Source organism: Xiphophorus couchianus, chromosome 11 (genome assembly GCF_001444195.1).
Source record: "Xiphophorus couchianus chromosome 11, X_couchianus-1.0, whole genome shotgun sequence".
Lineage (NCBI taxonomy): Eukaryota > Metazoa > Chordata > Actinopteri > Cyprinodontiformes > Poeciliidae > Xiphophorus > Xiphophorus couchianus.
The window spans coordinates 28,605,108-28,632,450 of NC_040238.1; the positions used below are offsets into that span (position 1 = coordinate 28,605,108).

At 37.8% G+C, this 27,343-nt stretch overlaps 1 protein-coding gene and 1 non-coding gene across 6 annotated transcripts in view; one reads left to right on the top strand and one right to left on the bottom strand.

Moving 5' to 3' along the window:
* Positions 1–143: 143 nt before the first annotated feature.
* trim3b (tripartite motif containing 3b) overlaps positions 144–27,343 on the top strand; it is a 34,071-nt gene continuing 6,871 nt past the window's right edge. For 2 of the 5 annotated variants that reach the window (XM_028030962.1, XM_028030966.1), the window contains exons 1-13: positions 15,534–15,745; positions 20,608–20,783; positions 21,236–21,365; positions 21,957–22,067; positions 22,206–22,357; positions 22,529–22,709; positions 22,805–22,906; positions 23,026–23,124; positions 23,232–23,384; positions 24,486–24,864; positions 25,353–25,456; positions 25,572–25,739; positions 26,571–26,739. In XM_028030962.1, coding sequence (XP_027886763.1) covers positions 20,638–20,783; positions 21,236–21,365; positions 21,957–22,067; positions 22,206–22,357; positions 22,529–22,709; positions 22,805–22,906; positions 23,026–23,124; positions 23,232–23,384; positions 24,486–24,864; positions 25,353–25,456; positions 25,572–25,739; positions 26,571–26,739 — 1,894 coding nt within the window. In that variant the 5' untranslated portion in view covers positions 15,534–15,745; positions 20,608–20,637. Of the gene's footprint in view, positions 381–1,645; positions 1,713–4,394; positions 4,599–15,532; positions 15,750–20,607; positions 20,784–21,235; positions 21,366–21,956; positions 22,068–22,205; positions 22,358–22,528; positions 22,710–22,804; positions 22,907–23,025; positions 23,125–23,231; positions 23,385–24,485; positions 24,865–25,352; positions 25,457–25,571; positions 25,740–26,570; positions 26,740–27,343 lie in introns of those variants that run through there. The other 3 variants (XM_028030965.1, XM_028030964.1, XM_028030963.1) reach the window with 3 other exon arrangements.
* trnaw-cca (transfer RNA tryptophan (anticodon CCA)) lies at positions 1,108–1,179 on the bottom strand. The gene has a single exon. It is a non-coding gene; the product is annotated as a tRNA-Trp (tRNA).

Here is a 27,343-nt window from a genome sequence, read left to right on the forward strand (position 1 = left end):
CCATTGTGGTGGAAAACAAGTGCAGCTAAGGACCTTCTCATGTGAGTCTGCTCCTTAGGACAGGGGGTAAGCTTATGTCTCAGCCAAGTTTCACTCTTTGCAGAGCTCTGCTAATGAATTGTGCATTCAGAGTCTAGTGTTCTTGGTGAAAGATGAGACTGGCATGAACGGAGGGGAGAGAGATCCTTGGACTGAGTTAGAAAGGCAGTCATGCTAGACTGAAGCTTTTAAGATGAGCAGGAGCATGTGAGACGAAAGGGAGGCAAACAGAAACCACAAGAAAACTACGACTGGAGAGAGAAGGAGACAAAGGAGTGGTAAAGCCAGAAAATATAACATTCCTGCTCGTTTTTAACAAGGATTGGCTTGGAGATTATAAGGTAATGTGGTTGAAGATAACAGGACAGCTTGTTTTTCATAAATAGCCACTAACATGTACTTAGTAATACTGTTTATTTTTTAAGTGCTTCTACAGCTGAATGTCATGGTCTTGGTAACATCCCAAAACCACTACGTAGTGTCTGTGGTAGCTGCTGCGTAACCTAATCCACCATTAACGCTTTGGGCATGTAACTATTTACGAGGGTGTGGTTAGATATATAGTAGACAAAATTGCATAAGAAATTTATTAAATATACCCTAACTTTTTTTATAGACTTTATGTCTCCAGAATGTTGATTTTTTTCTCTTGTTTTATAGAAATCAGCAAAAGTTAGCCATTTGCAAATTACAATTATATTTTAGACCTAAAAAAAAGGTTAACACTATTATCATAGGCCTACATTAAGCAATGTCAGTATTTCAATCTTTCCAATTACATCGTATTGTCATCCATTTGGTTTTGCAATAAAGAAAGGAACTGTTACAACAATAATGAAAAATAAAGGTATTTAAAAAACTAGGTCACGTTTATTTGTAAACCAGTTAATCTGTTTGACACTTTTTTTCTTCACAAATTTTAAAGTCAATTATTGTAAACGTTTGTACTTGTCTTTAAGTGCAGAGTCATATGCTATGCTTTCTTAATTTAGTCAGTGAAAGGTTTTTGTCAGTTTTCTATAACACTAGGAAAGAATTGTGAACGTGGATACTTAAAAAATATAAATTTGACCCCGACGTGATTTGAACACGCAACCTTCTGATCTGGAGTCAGACGCGCTACCGTTGCGCCACGAGGTCTCGCGCACTGTCAGTCCACCATTTTATATAAATACGAAACTCAGCCTATCCGTATATGTTTTTATGTCCCGTGGTGCCATGTTTTTTTTTTATCTCTTCATATTTTTTGCTCACTGTTATCTTTAGTTGTAGCCTAACTTTCACTCTTGCGTTTCATGCAACAGTGTGCATCTCGTTGCTGGCAGATAATAAAGGTTTACCTGATTAAACCTTGATTTAATCAGGTAAATCAAGATGTCTTTATTCGTAAAATGACATTTTGAACACATATTCCTCCTCAAAACATAAATGGCTTTTCATGGATTCTTTCTGCATTCAACCACTAGTTGGCGCTTTTTATCTCTTGTTTTTTTCAGAACCTAACTTTACAATTTTGAAAGGTAGTAACTTGTGAAATTTGAAACAAGATATTTGAACTGCATCTGATGTTCTTTATTGATACAGTTTGTATTGTTATTCCTCTTAGGGAAAGAAGATTGCATGGATAATCTGCTCTCCTTCATCACCAACCCAGTGATCAGCAAAATGGACAGGTAGAAGCAAATTAAGGTGTTTACAGATTACACTGTCTGCTGGTTGGTTGTAGCAAGTACACCTATTTCTCTATCCTTCAGAAGTAGAATATTTTGTCACAACTTATGTAAAATTGTAACCAAATCACATTAAAATAAGATGGGTTAAGATCTTCACTGTTGCAGCTCGAACTCCATCTATAAGGATTGCATGTAATTTTCCGTGGCATGAAACAAAATCAACAGTTAAGATACAGGAGACATTGAAGTGTTCACTTCTGAACTGTAACATTTTCATATGACGTTTCAGAGAATATTCAAAAGTTATATCCAGTGAACTTTCAAGTCTTCACTGCCTCTGACGGCTTTGCTCTCTATTTTGCTCAAACTATATTTCCATAAACTCTAAACTTGTTCACCAAAGAAAGAAAAGTATCTCCACAGAGTGATGTTGTCACATTTATATTTCACCATGGTGGTGGTGTGGTCAGTGTGAACCATAGTGTTTGTTTTCTACCACAGAAAATGTTTTGCTGGTTGGCCAAAAAGTTATATTTTGGTTTCATTTAACCAAGGCACTTTCATACACATTTTTATTGTATTCTCTACATGGCCTGTGGTGAACTGCAAAAGGGACTTTCTCTGCTGTTCTTTGAACAGTTCTTTATAACATGTCAAACTTTCATAAAGGATAGATTTGTGGATTTTATTTTACTTTATAATTTGTGAGGATATCAAATTACAGTGAATCCGTATCAGAAATGGAAATATTTACATATGGCATAGTAAATATATGTTGGCAATCCTGCAAGAAATTCTACTGATTAAAATTGCTTTTGTTTTGTTAATTGGATGTACAGACAATGTGCTAATGATAATAACAACAATAATAGAATAAATAAATAGATAAATAAATTCACATAATTAATAATAAATAAAAACATTATTTTCAAGCAAATAAATTTGCACACATTTTAACCGATCCACTGGATACATGGGTTTAGCCATCATAAGGAGAAGAAGAAGAATCGGTCAGGAGACATCAAAATATAAACAGTAACAAAATGTGATCTTTAAAAGTGTGCTATTTTTGTTTTGACGATTACCTAGCTATTGTTCTCAGAATGTATTTTTTTGGAGTGAGCATCATTTTTATTCCACTTTACAAATACTTGTTTTGTTATGCTGATTTGTCACATACAATTTCAGTAAAATACCTTGATGTTTGTGGCTCTTACATGATAAAATGTGAAAAGGTTAAAGGGCTATCATCTTTATGATCATCAGACTGCTGTATCAGAGTTTAAGCATATATAAATAAGCTTAACATGCATATAGAAAACAATTTAAATTATCTAGCAAATGAAAGATTTAAACAAGATGAGTTTGAGGGATGTCAGAACAGGTCATATTTCTTAGTGCCTTCAGAAAAGAATGAGTCATGTTGTGTTTGTACGTGATTTCCCTCCAGATATGTTCTTACCTGTTGTCTTTATTCACTTTTAAAGTCAACTGCAATTAATGTCTTGAATTTAGAAACAAGATATTGATCGTGTGCCCTTGTGTCAACATGATGTCTGTATTAGCAGGCATTCAGATGCAGACCATTTACTCTCCAATGAGCTGTAATTACATTCAGAAAGTATGGCAACTGATTTACCTTTAATTTATGTATCCTGACATATTTAGAACAATATTTAAATCTCCAGTTGTGCAAGATAATGCTCTGTGATTAAACATTCTCTAATAATTCAACAAAAAGGCCTTTTCACCCCTGCCATAAGCAGTTTGTCAGCGGTCTGAGTCATAGGCTGGTCCACACCCAGAGCATTTTTTCCTCCGCCTATCCACAAAGTCAAAAGGACAAGTTTTTATGAATTGCAGATCAGGGATGAGAGGCAACCTGGACCACATCAGGGAAGAAAGGAAGGCCGTCCATCTGCGTTTTTCTGCTGCAATGGATGCAGTCTCCATGGCAACATTGTGCTCCCGCAGCAAAATCCCGAGAAAGATGGTCCGCTCCCCCGCCCCCATGCTTATAAACACGAGCGTCTCACACACACTCTGAGGAGGCAGGATGCTGCACATGTCTTAGATGTCCATGCACAAAGACGTACTGTGCTGCTCATTAATGCTGCTTTGCTGACAATTTTTTATACAAGGTTTTATAACTAAGCAAACATAAAAAGGGAGCAACTCCCCTTATATGTTGGTTTTCTGTTATTTTTTGTCGGCACTTCAGTTCAGCCTTCCAAGCTGCACTCTATTTGTCAGTCCTTCTAGCAATCTGTTATTAGAGTCCCAAGCACGGTTTGATGATTTATCTCCTGTGTTCCTCCCATCAGTTTCCCTGCACCTCCAATCTATGTGTGAGAGAAATACATCCTGGGCTGAAGCCTTCGGCTGACAGTAGCAAATGGATCAACCCCCACTTTCTGTTTGATGCTTTGGGTGTTTCTCATTTCCTCTGCCATCCTAATCTAAAATATAGAGAAAACAGACAAAATGTGGAGTGTGATCAGGATTTAGAAAAAAAAATCTGTCTCTTTGTTGCTATCTCCTGTTTGCTCAGATCATCTTGCTCACTATTGGACCGTCGAGCTCCCTCCCATTTTCACACCAGCCACTCAGCTCGTTCGAGCTCTCTGCGTCTTTTTTTCTTCCTCTCTCTCTCTCTCCTTCCCAATCTCTTTCCGCTCCTGACAGTGCACACACACACATGCAATAAAGCAGGATACCAAACCGCCTTCTCGTCAATCCACTCTCTCTCACACACACCCCCTTCCTACCTATCTCTGTGTGGGGTGTATTTCTTTGGCTTTGGCAATGCCAGGTTTAGCAAACGGACATCACTCCTGCTGGAGGAGAACAAACTGAAACTTCATTTTCATCTCTAAAGGACACACTGTAAGTGAATCTTTCTCATCCATTCGTGGCACCCCCACTAAGTGTTCTCTTCTACTATCATACCTTATACCATGCCATTTTGTATTTGATGAAAGAGAAAAGTCTTTCCTCCTTTCATGGCTCCCTTTTGCCTCATCACTTTTTTTCCCCCCTTTTACAAATCACTGGCTAATCCACACACCCTATGTTGTCTGTATGCAGAGTAACACCGAGGCCCATTTAGTGTCCCTTGACAGCTCTCCATTGTGTAGTGAAATATGAATATGTTACCTCATCTATACCACACTAAGCTGGCTGTGTTTAAGAATAAATGCAGAAATGAGTTGCAGTTATTAGTCAAGTCCAAGTCTGACTTTGGCTGAATTATGTGGGCATTGTTGACTTCAGAAAACTTTCTGATTTCTGAAATGACACCTTAGAAATGACTTTGCATCAGAGTTTGAAATTGAAATATTTTACTCCTGTGTCCCTACTAAAGTCAGGTGACAATCTACCTTGCTGTAGCTTATTTATATACTTTCAGATTTCAAACACACATACAATACTTAGGAAAAGTATTTACACCAGTTTAACTTTTTCATACTTTTTTATGTTCCAACTGCAAACTAATGTATTATGGCTGGGATTTTATGTAACAGATCAACGCAAAGTGGAACATAATTGTGAATTAAAAGGAAAACAATTACCAAAGTTTTTGTCAATTTAAATTTGAACAGTATGGCATCAGTATGTATTCAGTCCCATTTATCTGAACACTCCTACGTAAAATCCACAGCAACCAATCTTCACAAGCTTCATAAATAGAGTAAAATTGTCTGTCATTTTCTCAACATAAATCCAGCTATTGTTTAAACAGGATGCCTCAGAGCTTTGTTAGAAAACATTAAAAAGACAAACACAGGAGTCAGGTCAGTGTTGTGAAAAAGTGTAAAGCAGTTTTCTGTCATAGACAAATATCCCAAGCATTGAACTGGTCACAAAGGTCTGTTCAGTACATCTAAACTGACTGGGTGGATAAGGAGAATATTAACTAAAGACGTCCCCAAGTGACTATTGCTATTTTGTTTAGCTCAGGTGTTTTATGGAAGAGATGCAATAATAAAGCCATTGATAAATAAATCTCATTAGCACTTTGCCTTAAGCCATGTAGGCTACACTTCAAACATGGGGGGAAAAGGTGATCTATTCCAGTCAAATCCTAATGTGACTTTGTTAACTTTGTCTTCATTTAAGACAAAGTCTCCATTGTGAAACAAGGTGGTGGCAGCTGAGAATATGGATTGAGCTAGTTAATATGAGGAGGTTGAATAAATGTCAGCTACACTACCCACTCACTTCACAAGCTTCACAAAAGAGTAGAATTTGTGTTTTCAGTTTAACAACCTTCTGAAAAGTTTCCCTTCATGAAATAAAACAAATAGATGTGCTTTCCTAACTCTGGTATATAAAATACAGCTGGTGCAGAACCTTAGATGGGCTTGAAGCAGCTACTATGAATAGAATATTACGCTGATATTTAATCAGCAGATGACTACAGCAGAACACTTTTAAAGATGCAAGAGCAGATAGGTTGGGAAGACAAACGAGGACTTTTGTGTAAACGTTAAAATTGTGACCCAGGCGAACCTCAGGTTTATCTAGGATGACCAAAGACTGGAATGCCTAGCTGGCATGGGAGGAATGTCCCGGGAGCTGCTTGAGAGCGGTGGGAGTCAAGCAAGCGGAGATGTAAACCTAGCGGTGAAATGTGATGAACGGTTGCTGTAATGACGGGATTTTCTGCTCTGTTTGTGCTGCAGCTATATTTACCTCTCTGCTTAGTTAACACTGTGTGTTGATGCTGTCAATGTCAGGCAGCTGCTGCTTTGTTTAAAAAAAAATCACTGGTTCTCTCATGCACTTACCAAACCCAGTATCATTTTGTATTCAAAATGACTTTCCTTCTTCATGGAGATTGTTACTGAAAAAGAGATAGCTTTGGTAATTTTGACCAACATGTCCTATGTGTGATGATGTTTCAGTTTAATTACCAGATTTGATCTATGGCTCAGGTGTTACCTCTCTAATTCCTCTAGTTGAAGTCTAAACATTTGAAAATGTTTGACATTCACCACTACATGAAACAAGTACTGAGCGAAACTAATTAAATTCAATTTAGTGACATATGACAAAGAGCATGGCTTTAGCTCAGCTGGGAAATCAGAGCTCTTGTTGGGGTTCGCAGCAGAGGTTGCTTTAAGAGCTTAAATTACTTTTTAGTCTTTTTTTTCAGTAAATCTTTTATCTCAATCTTTCCCAAAAGCACTCAAGGATCTCTTTCACACCTTTTTGCCTTAAAACGTAAAAATACAATCCACACAGGCAAAGGGATGAATGTGAAAATTGATTTTCAAAATTTTTCATGTGTATATTTTATCTTCAATTCATATGACTGTTTTTGCCTGTTTGTTTACAAAATATATGAAACAGCTGTCCATTAGGTCAGAATCATTTGAATCAATTAACTTTTGAAACAGTCGTAGTCTGTGAACTGAAGATTAATGTGATTAAGTTTAACCTTTGCAATGGCTTGTGCCTCTTTAAGCATCGATTTTATGATTGTTGTCTCTATTTCATTTTAAATGTGTATTTTATCTTAATGGTGTGTTTTAGCTGAATCCTTTTTAGCTTCTAATTTCCATTTCTGTGTACCAGTTATATTATTATCTCTGTCTGGATTATTGTTGTATTGCACAGCAGTTTGTCCTTCCAGAGTTTTTAAAGGCTTTATGAATAGAACCAGATTGTATTGAATTCATTCTACAGACGAAATACTGCAATTAAATTTATGCTAGTTGCTAGATTAATAAATTACTCCTCTCTGTGTCTGTGCAATTATTTGCTTAATCAGAAACATTAATTATACCCTTAGTGCTTTGGAAAGAACAAGCATTACTCAGATTTCTCCTTTGACCCAGAAGCGTTCCTTATTTTTTCCCCTCCCAGCCAGTCGTCTTTGTAAAGTCCTCTGGAGCTTAGAATCTGTATTATTAAGAGGCACGGTGTGTCACAAGATGCAGAAAAAAACTCTGTAGGATTTAGTTTTGCAATGCTAGTGTATTAAACAGTTAATTAACAGTTACTAAATGTCTCATTCCGATTATGCTCTATAACATTGGTATGTTGTGTCCAGTCATTTTTATGAAACACAATAAGTGCCTTTCAGTGATTTTACAGGCTTCTTACAAAAAAGGTTGTTAATAAATTTAAAGGAACCTCATATTTTTGCTTGTTTTTGTGTTTTTAGTTCTGTTTCCCAGAAGTAACAGCATGCAGCAATAGCAGCATACACCTGTGTGTCCGCTGTTATAAGCCATGTGGACACAGGCGCTTCCTGTGGAACGTTTAGACACAGCTCAGCTCAGACCACACAAGCTGATCATTTTAGCTGCACTTATGTCACTCAGTCCCCCACTGTCTGTTGACAGGAAACAAAAAGGTGCATCACTCTTGCCAGAGGACTGCACAAGATGAAAGTTACACGTTAGTCACCAGTCAGGCGTCACTGCTTTTCTGCCTTGTCATTGTGGTGACAGTTTGGTGTAAGAGGCAGATGATGATGCTTAATAGCACGGCTGAGTAGCTTAGGTGTCTAAACATGCTTACAACTCTGAGCAATAAAGATCTATAATAGTACCGTAGACCCAATTATTATTGATTAGATCTTTGGATGAGTAAGTTAAGATGGATCAGACAGGTGAATTCCAAGAACATTCTTAGACTGTTACTCACACTGTGCTGTGCTTTGCTAAAGTTTTTATATACCTTGAACCTTGCAATTTATTACAATACAAATACAAACTTCATCTTGCTTGATTGAGATTTTGTTTTGGGGACTGACAAAAAAGAGAGCAAAATTGAAAATTTGAAGGAAAAGCACATGAAAGATTTTCCTTAAAAATCATAAAGAGGGGTATTATGCAAAATGTGCTTTTATGAGCTTTAAATCATGTTATAAAATGATTCCCTCATCAAATACCTACCCAGAGAGTTGCTTTGATTTATTCATGAATGTTTGAGAAATCCTTGAATCTCCCATGGCAACCATTTGGGGTGCCTAAATGCTTGCTCATACAATGTCCGGCATATTTACCCAAAGCTTTGCCTTGAAGCTCCAGTCCTCAGCTGACTTGTCATCCCAACAGAGCACCCCTCTCATGTGCCTCCTCCACTCAGCTCCTTCAGACTAGTGGCAGCAATTAGCAAATACCTTAGGCCCCAAAACACCTTGCCATGCAAACTACTTCTCAGTCAAACAATCCTAAGAATGTTTGTAATCAGCATCATGCAGAAGCTTTGTTGTGCTGACGGAGGCGTATCAGAAAGGGTAAGAATTTCTTAAAGAGACAGAGGCCTATTTCAAGGCATTTGAATCTAAAGTAAAATTTTTCGTAAGTTGCTTTTGATATTAATAGCTTTTTCATAACAACTGAAGATGTTATGCCAGCATGATTATTTTATAAAATGACACAATGTGCCTGGAGAATACACAATAAACCCACTTTAAACCCCCCCCCCCACAGACCTATGATTACTCTGGAGCTTCGGAGATCCACAGACAAGGTGGGAGAATCCTCTGCAATATTAAATATCTGTTATGCATTCTGAAGGTCTGAATGCAGAGTGGCACAAAGAAAGCTATTGTTCCAAGAAAGCCATAGGAAGTCTGCATTCTGTTACCAAAATGTGCTCTCTTCAAATGAGACAAAAATATTAAAAATTAAGTTTTCAACCACAACAATGTGAGTGAGAAGAAATGATAGTTTAAAATATTGTTGACTCAGTCAGCCACAGTTTTCTGATTTGTATTGTAAAAATTTGGGATTAATGGCTTATTAACCCCTTCTACTTCATAAGCATGTCCTAATGTTATGTTTATTTCACAAAATCTCAGCATTGGTGTTTATTGCAGCAACCTGAGAAAATGTTAAACATTTAAAGAGTATGAATGATTTCTTGTCCAGTGTTTATGTTCTTGTTCTGAGTTTCTGTGCATGCTTATGGTTGAATAACAAAATGTACATTCACTGACATTTTTCACTGTGTGTGATGTTTATCTGTGTGAGCAAAAAGCCCATGGCAAAGTTCTTTTGTTTTCACAATGCATTTGGTGTACTTTTCTTCTGTGCTTACAGCTCTTACATAAACCATTCCTTTGACCTTTTTTCCCCTCCCTGAAATCACCCATATTATGACAAACCTCTAAGCTGTCCACGTTTACCTTTAACAGGCTGAGTCTGATACATTTTCACCTATCTGAAACCGTACTGTGGTCTGGTCCTAGTTTGACCAAGCTATCGGTTTGTGTTGCTGTTGTTCAGCTCAAGGCTTTTATTCTTTTAGTTATTTAAAGAAACAAATTATTTCAGCATCAGCTCCTTTACCCTGTGGCACAAGCACTTATTTCCTTGAAATAATTCTCCGTGCATTAACAGAAAGGTACAGTCAGATAATAAAAAGAAACATGAGGGGACAAAAATCCATGCTTCATGTTCTATTTCTTTTGAATGTTTCATAGGATCTCCATCCATGTAAGGTTGGTATATAAGCTTACATAACTGGCTGTTCCGATTCTGATATTCTGTGTGCTAGAATAGTGAGTTTCTGTGTAAAGAGACTTTGACATTCACATTCAATTGAAGGGAAACACAAAATTGTTTAGCTATTTTCTGTGATGTTTGGGCATATAGCAGGAGACAGTGACAGACAGGGTGTGTGTACAGAATCTAGAAAATGTACTCTGAGAGGCAAATGATCTGTGCCTCCACCTGAGCTGCATGTATCTGTTCCTCATAGCTCAGATGCTGAAATCTGATTATGCTTTCATTCCAACCGTCTCCTAATGAGCTCTGCTTCCAAGAGATGAAGATAAAGTGATTTAAATGCCACAGCAGGCACATAAATACATTGGCTGCTTATGTGTGTACAATGCCTAGCAAAAATATTCACATTCATTGAACATTTGTAGGCTCAGCTCTGATCAGCGTTCTTGCCCCAGACAAATAGAGGAAACCCCTTAGCATGATGCTGCCGGTACTATGCTTCAACATGGGAATGGTGTGTGGCTGTTCAGGGTGATTTTTGGTCTGATCTTACAAGTGCACCTTCTTAAGAGTCTGTATTGTTCCCTGGATAGTGACAATCAGCAAAAATGACTTCTTATGAATTAACTTTAACAAGGACTTTCTTGTTGTTCTTCAACAAAGGATAGTTAAAGTGTGCACAAAACTTGGCAATGAAGGTGTGTACACTTTTGAGAGCCACAGCATAAGAACTTTTTTAGCTTTTGTATGCAAATTCTGCTAAAGTCCTTTATTTTAATTTGTTCCTGCATAATAATTGAATGCTTGGCTCTACATAATCTTGATCAGGAATGTCATTCACAGAAGCCATGTGAGGTCTTGTCGTGCCACCAGCGGCAGGTCCATTAAACCCTTCCTTGGCTTAAGACTGTGATGACATCACATTTAAACCCCGCGCTCTTTGTGACTAACAAGAACAAAAGAAACAAAAAGAGTTTTGAGTGCTCATATGAAAGAAAAAGGAGAAGCACCTTTTTGTAAGCAGGCACTCAGGTGAGTACATTTTGCTTTTGTCAAGCTATTTTGTGTGAAGCCTTATTTCTCACACAACTTTCTCTCCCACACCTATTTCTCCTGAGGGCAGCTTTAATATTAACACAGCTGGTTAACTCTTAGTTTAAGGAAAAAAATCAGATTTTTCTTTCTAACCACTGATAAAGCGGTTTGCATTAGCATTTGCTCTTTTTGAAAATGACTATATATGCTTTAGTCATACTGCAGGAACTTCATCAGAAACAAATTTAGCATCTATAAGGTGTAAAGTAAGTAATTATCACCGATAGTGGAGGTTTCAGAAATTACATTTGCATTTCAGTGTTAGTTAAATGTTTATCTTAGTTCATTGATATTTCTTTAGCTGGATATCAGAGTAATGCATTTTAAAACTCTGTGTGCTGCTAGGAGCACGTGGCTGTCAGTAGTGTAAAGGGGATGAGAACTGATAGCTCTATATATAGACATATATGTATGTGGAGGCTGATGACTGGACTGTGCAGCAGATCAGAAGGCTGCCAAGCATCCTAATGAGACTTTTATTGATTTAGTTGAACAAATTAAGTATATTTTAAAAGCAAGACTCGGGTTTAAACATATTTTAGATTTTTTTCCAATCCAGACATGGTTTAATTTATTATCACAAGCTTAAATATCTACATACAACCCCAAGGATATTGGGTGAATTTCCCAAAGAAAATTTGTTGGGACGTTCAAGAACAATTTAGGAGATTAAGCTGTTTGGACATAATGGTAAAAGAGTCAAGTTAAGACATTGAAATCTCTACAAGCATGTTGGTGGCAGTATAATGCTGAGGGACCGCCTTTGTGCCAGTTGCACTGGTGCCATGCACATTGGGAGCAAGGAAAACCGTAATGAGCACTTCTTTTAAGTTATTCATCTTGAACTTGAACTAAACGGCTATGCTTAAAAGCATATCAGATCTGTGCCAGAGATCCAAGAAATTGGCATAAATTATGCAATTTCTATTAAAAAGAGTGATCAAATATCCACTCGTATTATGCCAGAAGCTTATTGATAACTACAAAAAGTGGGTTGCTTCTCTGCAACTTCCTTAGCAAAATTCATCCATTTATTAGAAAAAATTCATTAGACTTGTTTGCTGTATAGAACTACACAGTATCACAGTGGCTGGCACTGTTGCCTTGTGGGTTTCAAATCGTAGCCTCTATATCTGCATTGAGTTCTCTGGGTACTCCAGCTTCCTCCTACAGTCCAAAAACATGATTGCCAGGTTAATTGGTCTTTAAACCACACTTTACACTTGAATATGTGTGTGAATGAGAAATACTAACTCTTACTGTAAGTGCTTTTACAACTGTTATTTTTGTGTAAATTTTATATTGTTTTAAAGTAAATAAAGAACAGAAACATGTTTACACTCTATTGAATAATTTCTTTCTTTTAAAGATTTAAAAACAAGCTCAAGCATTTCCAGACAAAAAAACACCATGATCATTACATAGTGACACATCTGTGGCAAGCAAGCTTTTAAACACTTTTTGTTTTTGCAGCCAAGGTGTGATGCTGTGTGGTTGTTGCTCAGTTAGTAGGTTAGAAGTAGGGCAATGTTTCAGGGAAAACCGCCAAGAGAAACTAGTTAAAACATCTGCAGTAGAGCTGTGGGATACGGACAAACCGGATTAAAAGCACCGAGCAAAGTTCTTCTTTATTTTGTGTACCTTTTTTGTGAGAGAAAACATGACAAATAGCCTTTGTTGATCTAAATTAAATCTAAATTTACAATTTACTCCTTTAAACTGTGTGATTAGTATTATTGACCTATTGACATTTTTTCTTCCATCTGAAACATTTTGAAGGGAATGGATTCCATTCATAATTGGCAGCTACTTTACTGATTTTCTCATTGAACCATCAACAGCTTAAAATATTGTGAGTTTTGCTGTCAGTACAAGCTCAAAGAGTTCAGTTCACATGCAGCTCTTGAAATTATTTATTTTGCTGAAACTCTGCATTACTTTTTCTGCTTACTACAGCCAAAAATGTACTTATAGTTTCCAAAATAATTGTATATACATATTTTGTTGTTATTGTTTTTGTTCTTCTACACACTCACTTTTTATTTTTAGGCTATATATGGTTCATTAATGAAAGATGGTTTTGATTAATTAAAAAATAGAAAAAACTTATTAAGCTTTATACCAGATTTGTGTGGATTCAGTGTTTTATCCAGTTTCTTTCTCTTTAGCTCCTGACCTCCATCTCCTTCAGCTGCTTATCATCTTGCCTAAGCGCCTCACTGTTATACATTTGTCATTCGTCCCATCCTTAGCTTCTTATATCCCACTTATTCACCTCATCCCTCTCTTATCTGACCCTCAAATCCTTTTACCCACTTTGTAAGTTCTCATCACTTATACAGAATATTGCTAAAGAATTTATACCTCTCAAAGCTTTCTGTATTATTTCACTTTACTGCAATTAAATGTGATAGACCAAAACAATATAGAGCAAACTTGTGAATTGGAAGTAAATTAAAATAGTTTTCCAATTTTTTTTTAGCAAAAAAAAAAAGAAAGAAAGAAAGGTGTGGCTTGTTTTTAAGTTATGTTCTCTAACAAACCTCTGAGGCTTTCACAGAGTGGCTGTATTTGTGTTAAATATTTTTGCAAGGCAATATCTTTTTACATTCCATTCTTGCCAACTTATTAAGGTTATTTGCTGACTGAGAATGAAAAAAAACATTTTGGATCTTGGGAGTCTCACCAATCACCAATCAAAAGACACGCCAGATGAACCTCAACATCAAATTTTACTTCACCCATTCCACCACTTTGGTGAAACCCACATTAGCTTATTTATTTTTAATCATTAGAACAAATTAAGGCTGCAGTGCTGCTTGTGGGATATTGTTTATTTCCGATGTAATACCTAAAATGACTCTGTGGAAAGATAAAATTCTCTCAAATTGTTCAATCAAGGGAAAAACTGTTTATTGAAATCAATTTTGAAATACTAGATCAAGTTTTACTAACCCATTTTAGAAGACCATGAAATATTTGAAACAGTGTCACATTTTGGGTGCCTCCACAGCAAATTCCTTGCTGGTTGGACTATATCTGAGTGCTCTCATCGTCCTCTCATCCCTGACTTCCTGCTACACCCACCGCAGCAGTCTGCAGGCCCATGAGTTTTGAATGATGGGAGATTTTTAGAAAAGGTGTGGGAGGAACCAGAGGAAGCGGTGCGGGGGAGGAGGAATGACTGAACTCAATCCGCACAGATTAATGGCAGATTGATGGGGTGAGAACTGTCACCTTCTGGCCCAGATTATGCTCCGACCACATCATAAGGACACAGAACTTCGGCAGAGTGTGCAAAATTGAGTTATTGGCAGAACATTAGCGCCTTGTAAAAGTGTGCAATTTAATTTCATTATAAGTGCAGCTGAAAAAGGTTGTAGGGATGTGAAAACTTTTCCAAAAAATTGTGTAATGAAAATCCACTTTCAGTGATCGTGTCAGGCTTTTTTTCTTGGTTGCTTGTTTTGCTGAGGCTTATAATCCAAATGTGTTTTAAAAATTGGAAAGGAGACATTAGTAGTTAAATAAATTCCATTGGCTCTCCTTTATTTTCTAGCTTGTGTTGGCTCTTGTGCGTGCTTGTAGGGTTGGTAAAAAAAACCGATGCGTTCATTAAAAAAAAACTAGCATGCGTAGCATGTGCTCACCGCTGTAATCGCTGCAAACGTCCACAAACCCGCTGCCACCAGTGTAACACTACGATGTGAATTGAATCGGTGTTACCGTAGAATAAGAGGTCGTGGGTGGAGAAAGAGCAGAACACTGAGAGGGAGTAGCGTAGCTGTCCAGACTTTTATTGAACCTCCATTTTAACAGAACAGAACCCGTCTCTCACACACACACACAAAAAAAAAACCAACGAAGAAGAAAGAAACGGCTCCTCTTAAAGGCACAACACAATTCCTTAACTATGGATCAACTGTAGTAACTGATCTTGTATATAATCACATTAATTCAAAAGGAAAAAATAAATCATCTTACATTAGTAACACGAATTATTAATCTTTCAACAGACCTGTTTTATAACGACACATTTTATCTCGAGGCAGCAGGTTGGCTTGCTTATATTGGACATTTTTCTCTTTCTGTCTCTACTCTCACTCCCTCTCACTAGCACAAATTGTTGCCCTATGATGCAATCTGTCATCCCCGCTAGCCTAAGTTTCCCAGCCAATCAGAGCGCGGCAGTAGGAGGGTATCCAGTCGACTCATGCTTGTAAACAGCTCTGTCAGTAGGAGGGCCTTTTTAAAATCCCAGCCCCACCCTCTGTTGTCATCTCCGTTCAGCCTGTTTCAGTACGTATGGTTTTACATGGAAATAGGAAAAGGAAGGGGAAGAGAGGGAAGAGACAGAGGAGATGAAAGTGAGCAGTAACGTGTGAGTCAGGGCGTGCGGTTGTTCCTCAGGGAAACTCTCACGGACCAGCTATGAAACCTTTTACGCGGCTGCTGTCCTCTCTGCTGACAGTAGGTAGTGTCTCTGTCAACTCTTGACTCTTTAGCCTTATGTTCGTGTTGTCTGCATTTGTGACTGTATAGTTTTCAGACTGGTGTTTGCACAGGCCGTCAGCACACATTTACTGGTGTTGTACAGGTGCATTATAGTGACCAGAAGCAGAAGAAAATATTCGTTGTATTTACAATGTCTGCCTCCTCCTTATACTCAGTTGTTAAAATGTAAGGTTAACACCGCACTGCTTTTGTCTATATTTATATACTTAAACCATAAGGAGGAGTACGCATAAACTGTGAGACCTTTACTGTAGCATAACCTCAACAGCAGAGGTTTTAGCTCTGAAAGAGAAAATGAGCAGCTTTTGTGTTCTACAAAGTCGACAGTGAAAGGAAGTATTGTGTGCCTGGGTGTTAGCTTTTCGTTACAACAAAACAATTGCTGGACTCATGCATTGCAATACACACCCACAAACAGTTTAGTTACACACACACACACACACACACACCCACACCCACACAAATACACACACATAATCTAATCCTGAGAGTTTTTTGGGGGGAATTACTCAAGCCTGAGGTCATCCACAACATTGCTACTGGTTCACAGTGAGCATCATTCAGGGAAATTAAAACACTCATCATTTTTATGGCATCAACTGACAGCTTCCCTTCATGAATAATTTTTTTAAAAACTTCCTGCAGTCCTGCCTCTGTGGGTTTGGCATCTAGCTACCCCGCTGTGTTGGACTGCAGAGGCTAAATTCAAATCTGCACGCCTTCAATCACTTCAGAGTCTGACAGTCGACCAGTCACGGTTGCTTAAGAGCATCAAATCAAAAAATTCTGCCTCACTTTGGAGTTTAACTGTGCATGAATAAATGCTTGGAGATATCAGCAATTTTCTGAAGGCATTTAACACATATCTATGATCGTGCTCACCTCTGATATGGAGCAAGAGCTGTTGCATTTTATTTCTTTGCTCCCTTTGCATCCGTTTTGAAAATGTATTCATTTAATAAGAAGAAAATCTGTTTTAAAATGCCTCTTCATGCTTGAGTCAAACATTTCAAATGAAAGCTTAAATTAAAGTGACATTTTTTGTTATTTCCTCCCTGTGCCAATGAATTCAAACACATCAAATGAAAATGTATTCAGTCCACATTTTATTTTCCTCAATTTATACATGAGATGTCGAACTCCATTTATTTTATTCATTTAGTGATTAATGTGTTGATTGATGGCAGCCTAAATCTTCTTGGAGTTTATTTGAATAAACTCAGCATACCCTTTTCCTTCTGAGTTTTCTCATACTGTTTTCACCACAAAGTTTCCCATTTGATGTCTGAACTTTGACTGTACCCTAAGACGTATGCTACACCAGTCTAGCTGTAAGTTTAGGGTTGTCTTGCTGGAGGAGGAACCTCTGTCCCAACCTCAAGCCTTTTAAAGCCTCTAACAGCTTTCCTTTAAGGATTCCCCTGTGTTTAGATCCATTAATCAGCAACAATCAGAGTAGTTGATCCTGCTGAAGAAAAGCATACAATTCCTATCTTGCTATGTATGTTGGCTATGACAAAAATATGTATTTTATGGACCTAAGCTTAAGGGAATTAATTGTCTTTTTTGAAACTTCATGTCCTGTCAAGTCTTTGTCGAATGTGTGTTGCTTTTGAACATCACAATTTCACATAGCGTTCATGCATTGGGGTTAAGGGTGTAGAATTCAGAGTTCTGCTGCATCAGGATGGGGTTTCTTACTTTTGCCAGGATGTCGTTGCCTGCTTCACATTTATATTCTAACCATCTCGGAATGAAGGTTCAGTGCTTTGTGAGTAATAAAGTGAGTAATAATTATATGAGCTCTTAGGTGCTCATATAATTATTAGCTGAATTAATCAAAATGTATGTTGGGGACCTGTAAGATGATGCATGCAGAGGTGATTGGTATTTTGGTAGATTGAGATTTTAATGTTAGGTCATTTATGAAACATTTGGATAGTATCTAATTTGGCATGCTTCATTCTATATAAAAGCCAAATATGTGCTTTAGATAAGGTGTTTTAGCATGCAAAAGAATGTAGCAGCCTAACTAAGCTGTCAATCAAATTGTGTGTGCTAAAGTATCCTACTCCTACTCCTAACGGTTGGTGGCCTTGTTTTTAGCGTACATATTGTTGTCAGTGATTTCTTCGTTCTGCACGTCAGGCAGCAATCAGGTCAGGGTCTGGCTAATGAAGTTGTACTCAGCTTTCCAAAATATGACATTAATCAGAGTTAATTCATGATGTAAAACGGGGGCAACTGCTTTAGTACATAAAGCCAGACTGGTTTGGATGACATTTTTCCTTAAATGAAACATCATTTGAAAACTGCCTTTTGTATATTCACTCTGTTTTTTTTTTTAACTCTGTTTAGTTATGTGAAACATTTAAGTGTGACAAAAATTAATTAATAAATAAGAGGAAATTCATAAAAGGCTAAATACTTTTTCACAGTATAGTATGCGTCTTCGTATCTGGTTCATTAAGAATAAACTCTTCCCTTTTAGTTTAAAGCCAAGAGCAGAACGATTCATATTCACGTATATTTAGAGAAACTTAAGATACTTGCTGCTAAACATTTTATTTGTTCACACTGTTCTCACATGGTGAAAGTTCTGTGTCATTTTTATGACTAAAAGCAACAGATACGACCTTTAACCCCATCACTGTAAGGGCTGCCTGTCATTGGATCTTCTCTGCAAGTACTAGAAAGATATACACTTAGGCTCTTAATCACCAAGATTGTTTGTTTGCGTGTGACAATAGGGTATGTGTACAGATTGAATATCGGGGATTGAGGGCTGCATTAGATTCAGGTTCAACAGATGTGCAGAGAAGAACAGAGTGAGGTGAGGGCTGATAAATTGAACTCAACCTTTGAACATGAACTTGGATGTTCTTTATACTGTAACAGTTGAAATCTTACTGCATATGTTCAATATGCTTGTTTCAGACACAAACTGCTCTCTGTTTAGTCTTTGAGCAAGGAAATGAGTGCATGCCTGATACATAAATAATATATATGCTGACCTACTGAGAAAATGTGATCAAACCACATGGATGGAACCAGTTAGCAACACCGAGATGCAAACTAACATGTGCAGGGTAAAGCTCTGAAAGGACACAGCCACAAGAAGTGTCCAGAACAAAAATAAATCTGACATGGTGCTTAATTGTTTTATTGGATTCTTCTTTTATAGACCAGCTACAAAAATATTTTATCAGCTGCTGGCAGCATGGTTTTTAAGTATAAAGGTTGTGGTTGCACAAATGAATATGGAAGTGGGCCATATATAGACAGGAGTGGTTTGTGTTGCTAGGCAGAATATCCAGGTCTGCAGCTGTATTTCTACAGTAGATGAGATTATGTAAAGCTGGTGGCTCTGTTGCTCTGCTGACCCACAAAGATTTAGCAACCATTAAATTTCAGTGTCTACGGCATTTAAAATCTCTTTTAGAGTGGGGATTTCAGAATAATTCAGGGCAAATATTTTCTTTCATTAAGTGTTTGAAGCAAACTATGTCCAAAGGGATAGTTCAATGTATAATCACAGTCATGTGGGAAACATGCATGTCTAAATGAACGTGACTGTATTTACAACAGTGCATATTCTTTAAGATTATTATGTAATTTGTGAATATAGTTCAGAGCTTCAGTTCTTTTCAGTAAAAACATGAGTTCATTGGTTAAACAAGGAGCATTTACATCAAACTCCTGAAATCATTATGGATACTTTTGAGGTAATAGATGAGTAACTATGGTTTCACATGGCGTATCCATTTGTAGTAATGGCACTTCATTTTAAAGAAGCTTTGTCAGAAAACATGTCTTTTGTGCTAAAGTGTGTTTTACAATACAGATTAGCTATGAAAACCTATAAAAAGGCTGATTGTAATTTATTCATGTTTCAAGCTTTCAAAATATTAGATTTTCTGGCTCTAATATATTCATATCTGTGCTTAAAGAAGCCCAAAGTACCCAACCCCAAGTGATGTTGTCAGATCATATGTATGTTGCAATAAAAGGCAAAGAAATGCTAAAATTTATATTTTCCCAGTTTCACTATGTAGGCTCTCATTTTAGTTTGCTGTTGTCCCATAAAAAGATACATTTCTATTGTTTGGCAAATCTTCTTTTGTGTGTATTTGGCAAAAACAATTATATTTTAGCTGCAGTTACAGGCACTATCATTGTATCTAACAGTTGGCATGTTTTCCCTCACTTTAAGAAAAGTTAGAATGTGGCTGCATTTTTACAACATGTTGCTATCCCTTTTGGCACTTCTGAGCATGACTCAGCTGTTGAATTGTGTCACATGCTCCATCTACTTAATTTGGATATTCTGGCCTTAATCACTTCTCTGCAAACTGGAATAAAATGCAAAACAACCTTGTTTTGCATTTTACATTTTTATCCTGGGGCCACTTATGTGCGTCTCCCTCCTAATCTCTAATAAACATATTTTTTCTAAGTGTGTACTTGTTCTAACTAGTTGAACCATCATCAATTTTATTAGTTAACTTGGTTATTTTGTGTCTTTTTTCCATGCTTTTTGTAAATTGTGGATACAGTTTTTTCTTTGGTATTACTGATTTTCTTACATACTCGGTGTACACTCAGACTCCTATCTCGCCTGGTAACTGTTTTTGGCTCTAACTTATAAATTCCAGCATAACAAAAACACTTTAAAAAATCTTGCAATTATAAATCTTTCTGTACTTCAGTTTCTGATACGACGTGAATGAAGTCCTAAATTTCACACCTAATAGGAAAGCAGAGTCTAGAATCTGAGTAGCTTGTCTGATTCATTTAATATTTTTCTATCCCTGCAGGTTGACTGCTGTCATTCTCTGTGGCATTAAATGTCCACTGCTATGGCCAAGCGTGAATCTGGGAGCGCCAGCCCTGTGGTGCGTCAGATAGACAAGCAGTTCCTGGTTTGCAGCATCTGTTTGGATCACTACCACAACCCCAAGGTCCTGCCTTGTCTACACACTTTTTGCGAAAGGTAACCATTGGAATTTGTAAACGTTGTACAACCAAGCCTGAAATGTCAGTCTCTAAAAATTGTTGCTTTTAAAAAAAAAAGAAAGGAAAAAAAAAAAGATGCAACACAGTTGTTGAACTGTAGCTTCTTCTGTGTTTGTGGTTCCTGCATCATATCCTGTTAACTGTGAAATTCTTGTTAGCACCACATCTAATTCAAATCCCTAAACACAAAACAACAGCTTAACATTGACTCCTCAGAGAGGCCTTCTTTAGTAATGGATAGTGTCATTTACCTTTTGTTTTTAAAGACACAATTACAAAAACTCAGTCTTTAATGTCTCATTAAGATGGAATGCATTCATTTAGTCTCTCTTCATAATAAAGCACCCTTTTAATTTTTACAGGAACTGATGTATAATACCTCTGTTAATGTTGTATCATGTTACATACTTGTTAACTTTCTCCCTGTAGCTGTCTCCAGAATTACATTCCTCCAGAGTCTCTGACACTCTCATGTCCTGTGTGTCGACAAACATCCATCCTGCCTGAGAAAGGAGTGGGAGCTCTACAGAACAACTTCTTCATCACTAATCTCATGGAGGTCTGGTCCTACATTACATTTTATATCACAGAATCTGTCTATACCACAGATGTGTTTCTGTGTTTGATATGATGTAAAGCACTTTGAAATGCCTTGCTGCTGAAATGTGCTATACAAATAAAATTTGATTGATTGATTGATTGATGAGGCATTACACAATGCATATATACTGCAAAAATGCTAATCAGATACAAGCACACCTGTTATTTATACATTGAAAATAAAAGACTAGAATAAATGAATAAAACCTGTATATATATTGCCTGTGTGACCTTTTTTTTTTAGCTGCATTTAATTGGAAAGACATTGTGAGTGGGAGGGAGGACATTCTTCCAGAATGAGGTCATTCTGAAGACTTAATCTCTGAAAGGTTTTTTTTAAGAACATAGCTTTTGAGAATTTAATTAACAGTGACTGGAAGTTTAAAAAGTAAATGTTGATGTCATGGATTAGGAACTCTTTAAGATGATTTAAACTGACTGTAAATACCATTGTGTAATTTCATAACACGATGTATTTAAAAGAAAGGGGTATTCACAGACGTAATTATTAAAAGCAACTTATAATGAGGATGGTAATGTGTTGTGTTAGGTCCTGCAGCGTGAGCCGGAGTGTTCACGGCCCGAGGCCTGCAGTGTGTTGGAGTCGGTCAGTGCTGCAGTAGCAGGGAAGCCTCTTTGCTGCCCAAACCATGAAGGAAAGGTAAGAAATCCTTCTCTGCTTGCTAAAAGGTCCTAAATTGTCTTATTTGGTGCTATAGATAAAGTGAAAGGAATGTGAAATATTGATATCTTGCAATGCTTACTAAGAGATAATGATTAAGTTTGGCTCCACCTGCAGGTGATGGAGTTCTACTGCGAGTCTTGTGAGACAGCCATGTGTTTGGACTGCACAGAGGGAGAGCACCGGGATCATATGACTGTTCCTCTGCGGGATGTAGTGGAGCAGCACAAAGCTGTGCTAAAAACACAGCTTGATGCCATTCACAGCAGGTCAGAACTTGATCTTTGATGGGGATTTTATCTTTTCCCTTCATGCAGTGATTTAAATTCTCAAGCATTTGTAAGATTATCTAGGAAATTTAACTTTACAATTTTACAAATATATTTTTAAGGTCAGCTGAAAATAACTTGATGAAAAACTTTGCTTTGGTTGTCTTGAAGACTCCCTCAGCTGACAGCAGCTGTTGAGCTGGTGAGTGAGATCTCGCGCCAGCTAAATGAAAGAAAAACTGAGGCAGAAGCAGAGATCAACAGTACGTTTGAAGAGCTGGAGCGGGTTCTGCATCACCGCAAGACAGCCCTCATCACAGACTTGGAGAACATCTGCAGCTCCAAGCAAAAGGTCCATTTCATACACTTTCACACATGCAGTTATTGTTTTTTTTATGTTCTGGCTCTCTGGTCTTGTCAACCCATTTTCCACTTTTTTAAATGCAGGTCCTCCATGCCCAGCTTTCCTCTCTTCTACAGGGGAAGGAACACATCCAGAGCAGCTGCAGCTTCACAGAGCAGGCTCTCAGCCATGGGAATGCAACTGAGGTGGACTCATAAAATATAATTTTCTGGCTACTCATAAGCCAACTAATCAGGGAATCAACTATAATAGTGGACGTTGCATTTTTTTAAAGGAAAAAATGGTTCATGTTTTGTAAGTGTAGGTTCTACTGGTTCAGAAGCAGATGAGTGAGCGGGTCACAGCTCTGGCCAGACACGACTTTCCAGAGAAGCCACATCAGAACGCACATCTAGACTGTCAGGTACTATCCGCTGTTTGCTATGATTCAAACTCAGCAATTTTTATCACCAGCAGCACCAACCGCTGTAACACTTATGTGTTGATTAAAGCAGCAGTTGTGTCCTCTAGGTAGAGACTGAAGGTTTGCGGCGCTCCATCCAGAACCTGGGCGTTCTCCTTACAACATCAGCCGTGGCACACACGTCTGTCGCCACAGGGGAGGGACTGAGACATGCAGCTACTGGGCAGCACCAAACCATTACTGTGACAACAAAAGACAAAGTACAGATTTTTTTTATTCTGAGGTTTTAGTGCACCATTATCATTTGGAATGCTACTTTCCTCTCTGGAAGTGTTTTATAGTGCCTTTTAAAGATATTTTACAGTGAAGTTTTATTATATTTTGTCATATTACAACCACAGATTCAATTGGGATTTTATAAAGCAAACCAACACAAAGCAGTGCTTGAAAGAAAAAGGATACATAGGTTTTAGTTTGTCTTGTCTGACCAGACATTCTGTTTGCCTTCTGCCACACATGACTTGCAGGATGTAAGACTTATGTTTACTTCTGTCAGCAGGAACTTCTTCACACTCTCCTAATAAACACCCCACTTAAGCTGTGGACCACTGTAGTTCCTAGAGTCTTTGAGCCTTTTTGTTGTTTTTTGATAAATGCTCTCTTTGTCCTGCCGGTCCGTTTAGGTGGATAGCCATATCTTAGTAACTTTGCAGTTGTCCCATACTCTTTCCATTTTCAGTTGATTGATTGACAGTGCTCTTTTTAGATGTTCAGAGGTTCAGATGTTTTAACGACCAAACAGTGCCTTAACAAGTTCCAAAAATGTATCCATGAGCAGCTGTATTTATATTTCATAAAAGTGTTATACATTCTGGTACTCTGCTATTTAGCTGGATTCTATAGCCAACTAGATTTTGTTTGAGTGTCGGAGTAGAAATTGCTTAATGCAAGTGCTAAGCATATTTTCAAATTTGTACTTCTCAAACACTTTGAAAACTATGTATCCTTTTCCTTTGCTTGAACTCCAATGCACTTGAATCAAATAATTGACTCATTACTAGACCTTTGAAGAACTTAAGTCAGCCTTTTTGTTCTGGTATGCATGGATTAATCTGAACATTGCAGAACAGTCAAGGAGTTGGAGACTGCTCAAATAGAATTAAGTTTGTGGCAAAATGTGAGTTCTTTGGGGTTATGAATGTAAGGCACTGTACCAGATCAAGTCTATTGCCACCAGATACATTTGCTTTTTCTTTTTAGCTATATATTAAAATTTTTTGTTACACTTTACATTTATATTTACACTAAAATTGTCTCTTTACAATACGTTCCATAGTAATTGTTGTCATTATTTATGACAGGATGGAGAGTTGGTGAGGACAGGAAATGCTGTTTTAAAGGGTGAGATATTGTCGGCTGACGGTAACAGAGCTGCAGACGTAGAAATAACGGACAACAAGAATGGAACGTATGAAGTGGGCTACACGTTGCGCTCCGAAGGAGAGTATTCATTCTGCCTGCTGCTGTACGGTCAGCCCATACGTGGCAGCCCATTCCGTCTGCGGGTGGTCAAACCGTCAGACGTGCCCCAGTCTCCGGATGATGTGAAAAGGAGGGTGAAGTCCCCGAGCGGGACAGGGGGCCACATCCGTCAGAAAGCGGTGCGACGGCCTTCCAGCATGTACAGCACCACCAAAAAAAAGGAGAACCCCATTGAGGACGAGCTCATCTACAGAGTTGGTAAGACAAACTTCAAGGAAATATTTCAAAACGTCTCCTGTCAAGGAGGTTAACAATTTATGAGTTATTTTTTCTTATTGCATAACAGTTGCTTAGTAAATTCTTGAAACTGGTAGACAAAAATGTTTTCAACAAGCAGAATTTTCATACTTTTCTCTGTCAAAGCAGATGCAACACAAAACTTGTTACATGCACTGTTTACATCCAAACTAATATAATATAACCCACAAAAACACACAATATATAATATAACCCACAAAAACTCTGTCAGTGAGTTGCATTGCCTACCTCGAATGAGAGTTTAAAGTTTTAATTGCATAATAACATAATTCAAAACCGCTAATTGCCTGGTAGGCTGGGAAGCACTCAATAATCTTTGCTCAGAATTAGCAAGAACATGCTAGTATAGGTTGTCAAGGGTAATAAATCATACACAGTGAGAGTGTTAATAATAAACACAATTACTGACTTCCTAACTCTCCCATTAGGTTCCCGGGGAAGGGAAAAGGGCGAGTTCACAAATCTGCAAGGAATCTCAGCCTCCAGCAACGGTAGAGTGGTGGTGGCTGACAGCAACAACCAGTGCATACAGGTGAGCCAGACACATAGAGGACAATGCATGTTTATGCAACTGTGTAGAACCACTGTGGACATAGAAACTACCACTGATGTTATGTGCTAAACATGAGTTCTGCAAATGGCTGCAGGTATTTTCCAACGATGGGCAGTTTAAAATGCGCTTTGGGGTTAGAGGTCGTTCTCCAGGACAGCTGCAGAGACCGACAGGAGTCACTGTAGACATGAACGGAGACATTGTGGTGGCTGATTATGACAACAGATGGGTCAGCATCTTCTCCTCAGATGGCAAGTTCAAGGTACACATCATACACCGCCTTATCTTTGACCTAGGTCTCCGTAATGCCTTGTGAAAAAAACTAATTATTAATACTAATATTAGTTGTAGCAAATATTTGTGTCTGTGTCCACAAAATGTAAACTCAAAGTGCATTATCTTGGTTGCTAAATGCCTACTTGAGGATTCTTTGGAGAGTGCACAGAAATTCAAATGGAGAAAGACTTTTGAGGTCCACTGGGTTCCAAAGCCTGAAAACACCCTTAATCATAGAACAGAGGAAGAGTGGCTATGACAGAGTCAGATGACTGTTTACTTACTCAGAACCAACTTGCTGTTGTGCTTCAGGTTACACCTACTCTTTGTCCTCTCTCTATTGGTGAGAGGATTGACTTTGGCTTCAGCAGATGTTCTGTCTGCCCAGAAAGGTTCCTCTGAGGAGGCTGAGGTACAATCCGGATGTTTTAGCAATTCCTCTCCTCAAATCAAAAAAAAAATTTTAACCAACTGGAGAAAAACAACTTGACAGATAAGATGGATTTTCTCTACCTCAGGTACATGAATGCAAAACAAAACAGAACTGGTGGGAATTAAAAAATTAGACAGTGAACATCTAACCAAGTTGATTCAGGATTGATTCTTTCAAGTAGGTCTGTTCATTGATGGTTCTATGTGTTTGCTTTGGTCAACTCATAAATCTCCCTTAATCCAACTCTCTTCGTCTCCAAACTAGAGCTTTACTAAACACAGAGGGGTGCAGAACAGAACAAAGCCCTGTACAAAATACCTCTACAAATCCAACCAACAGGATTTTAGTTTGTTCAGTAATCCTTTTTGTCTTCTTCTACCACAGAATAAGATTGGTGCAGGCCGTCTCATGGGTCCCAAAGGAGTGGCCATGGATAAAAACGGACATATCATCACTGTGGATAACAAAGCCTGCTGTGTCTTCATCTTTCAGTCCAATGGAAAGCTGGTGACTAAGTTTGGAGGCAGAGGGACGTCTGATAGACAGTTTGCAGGTAAGGAGAGATGCTAAGTCTTCAGCACAGCTTTTTTGAACTCTGATAGATAGGATTTCAGACAATCTGTTGCAGAGAGTTTTCAACCTCAAATTTGTTCTATAAAGAGCTTTACGGGGTGTTTCTCATTCACCTAGTCACATAAATATCCAGTGGTTCAATAAAGTAGCTCCATAACACTTCTTTTTGTCTTTGTAAAGAAATGTATTTAATAAATATATTGTACTACATCTGCCATGAACTGGCAACTTGTCTAGGGCATACCTCGCTTCTCGCCTGATGACCACTGGATAGGTCCATGTGCTCCTGCAAGGATAAGTGTGTTCAGATGATGGATGGGTTGTACTATATGGTTAAAAGGGGCAGGGAGTAGGATGAGATAACATGCAGAATTGACTTTTCTAAGCTTTATATCATGTTATAATGTCATCCCCTCATCACACACATACCTGGAATGTTGTTTTGGCCCATTTATACATTTTGAGGAATCCTTGAATCTCTCATGGCTCTATTGGTGACATTTCCGATTTGTCGTCTATTTACCCAAAACGGCAGCAGCAATTACGAAAAACCTGGTAGACCTACGTGTCTGTTCAGCTGAGCA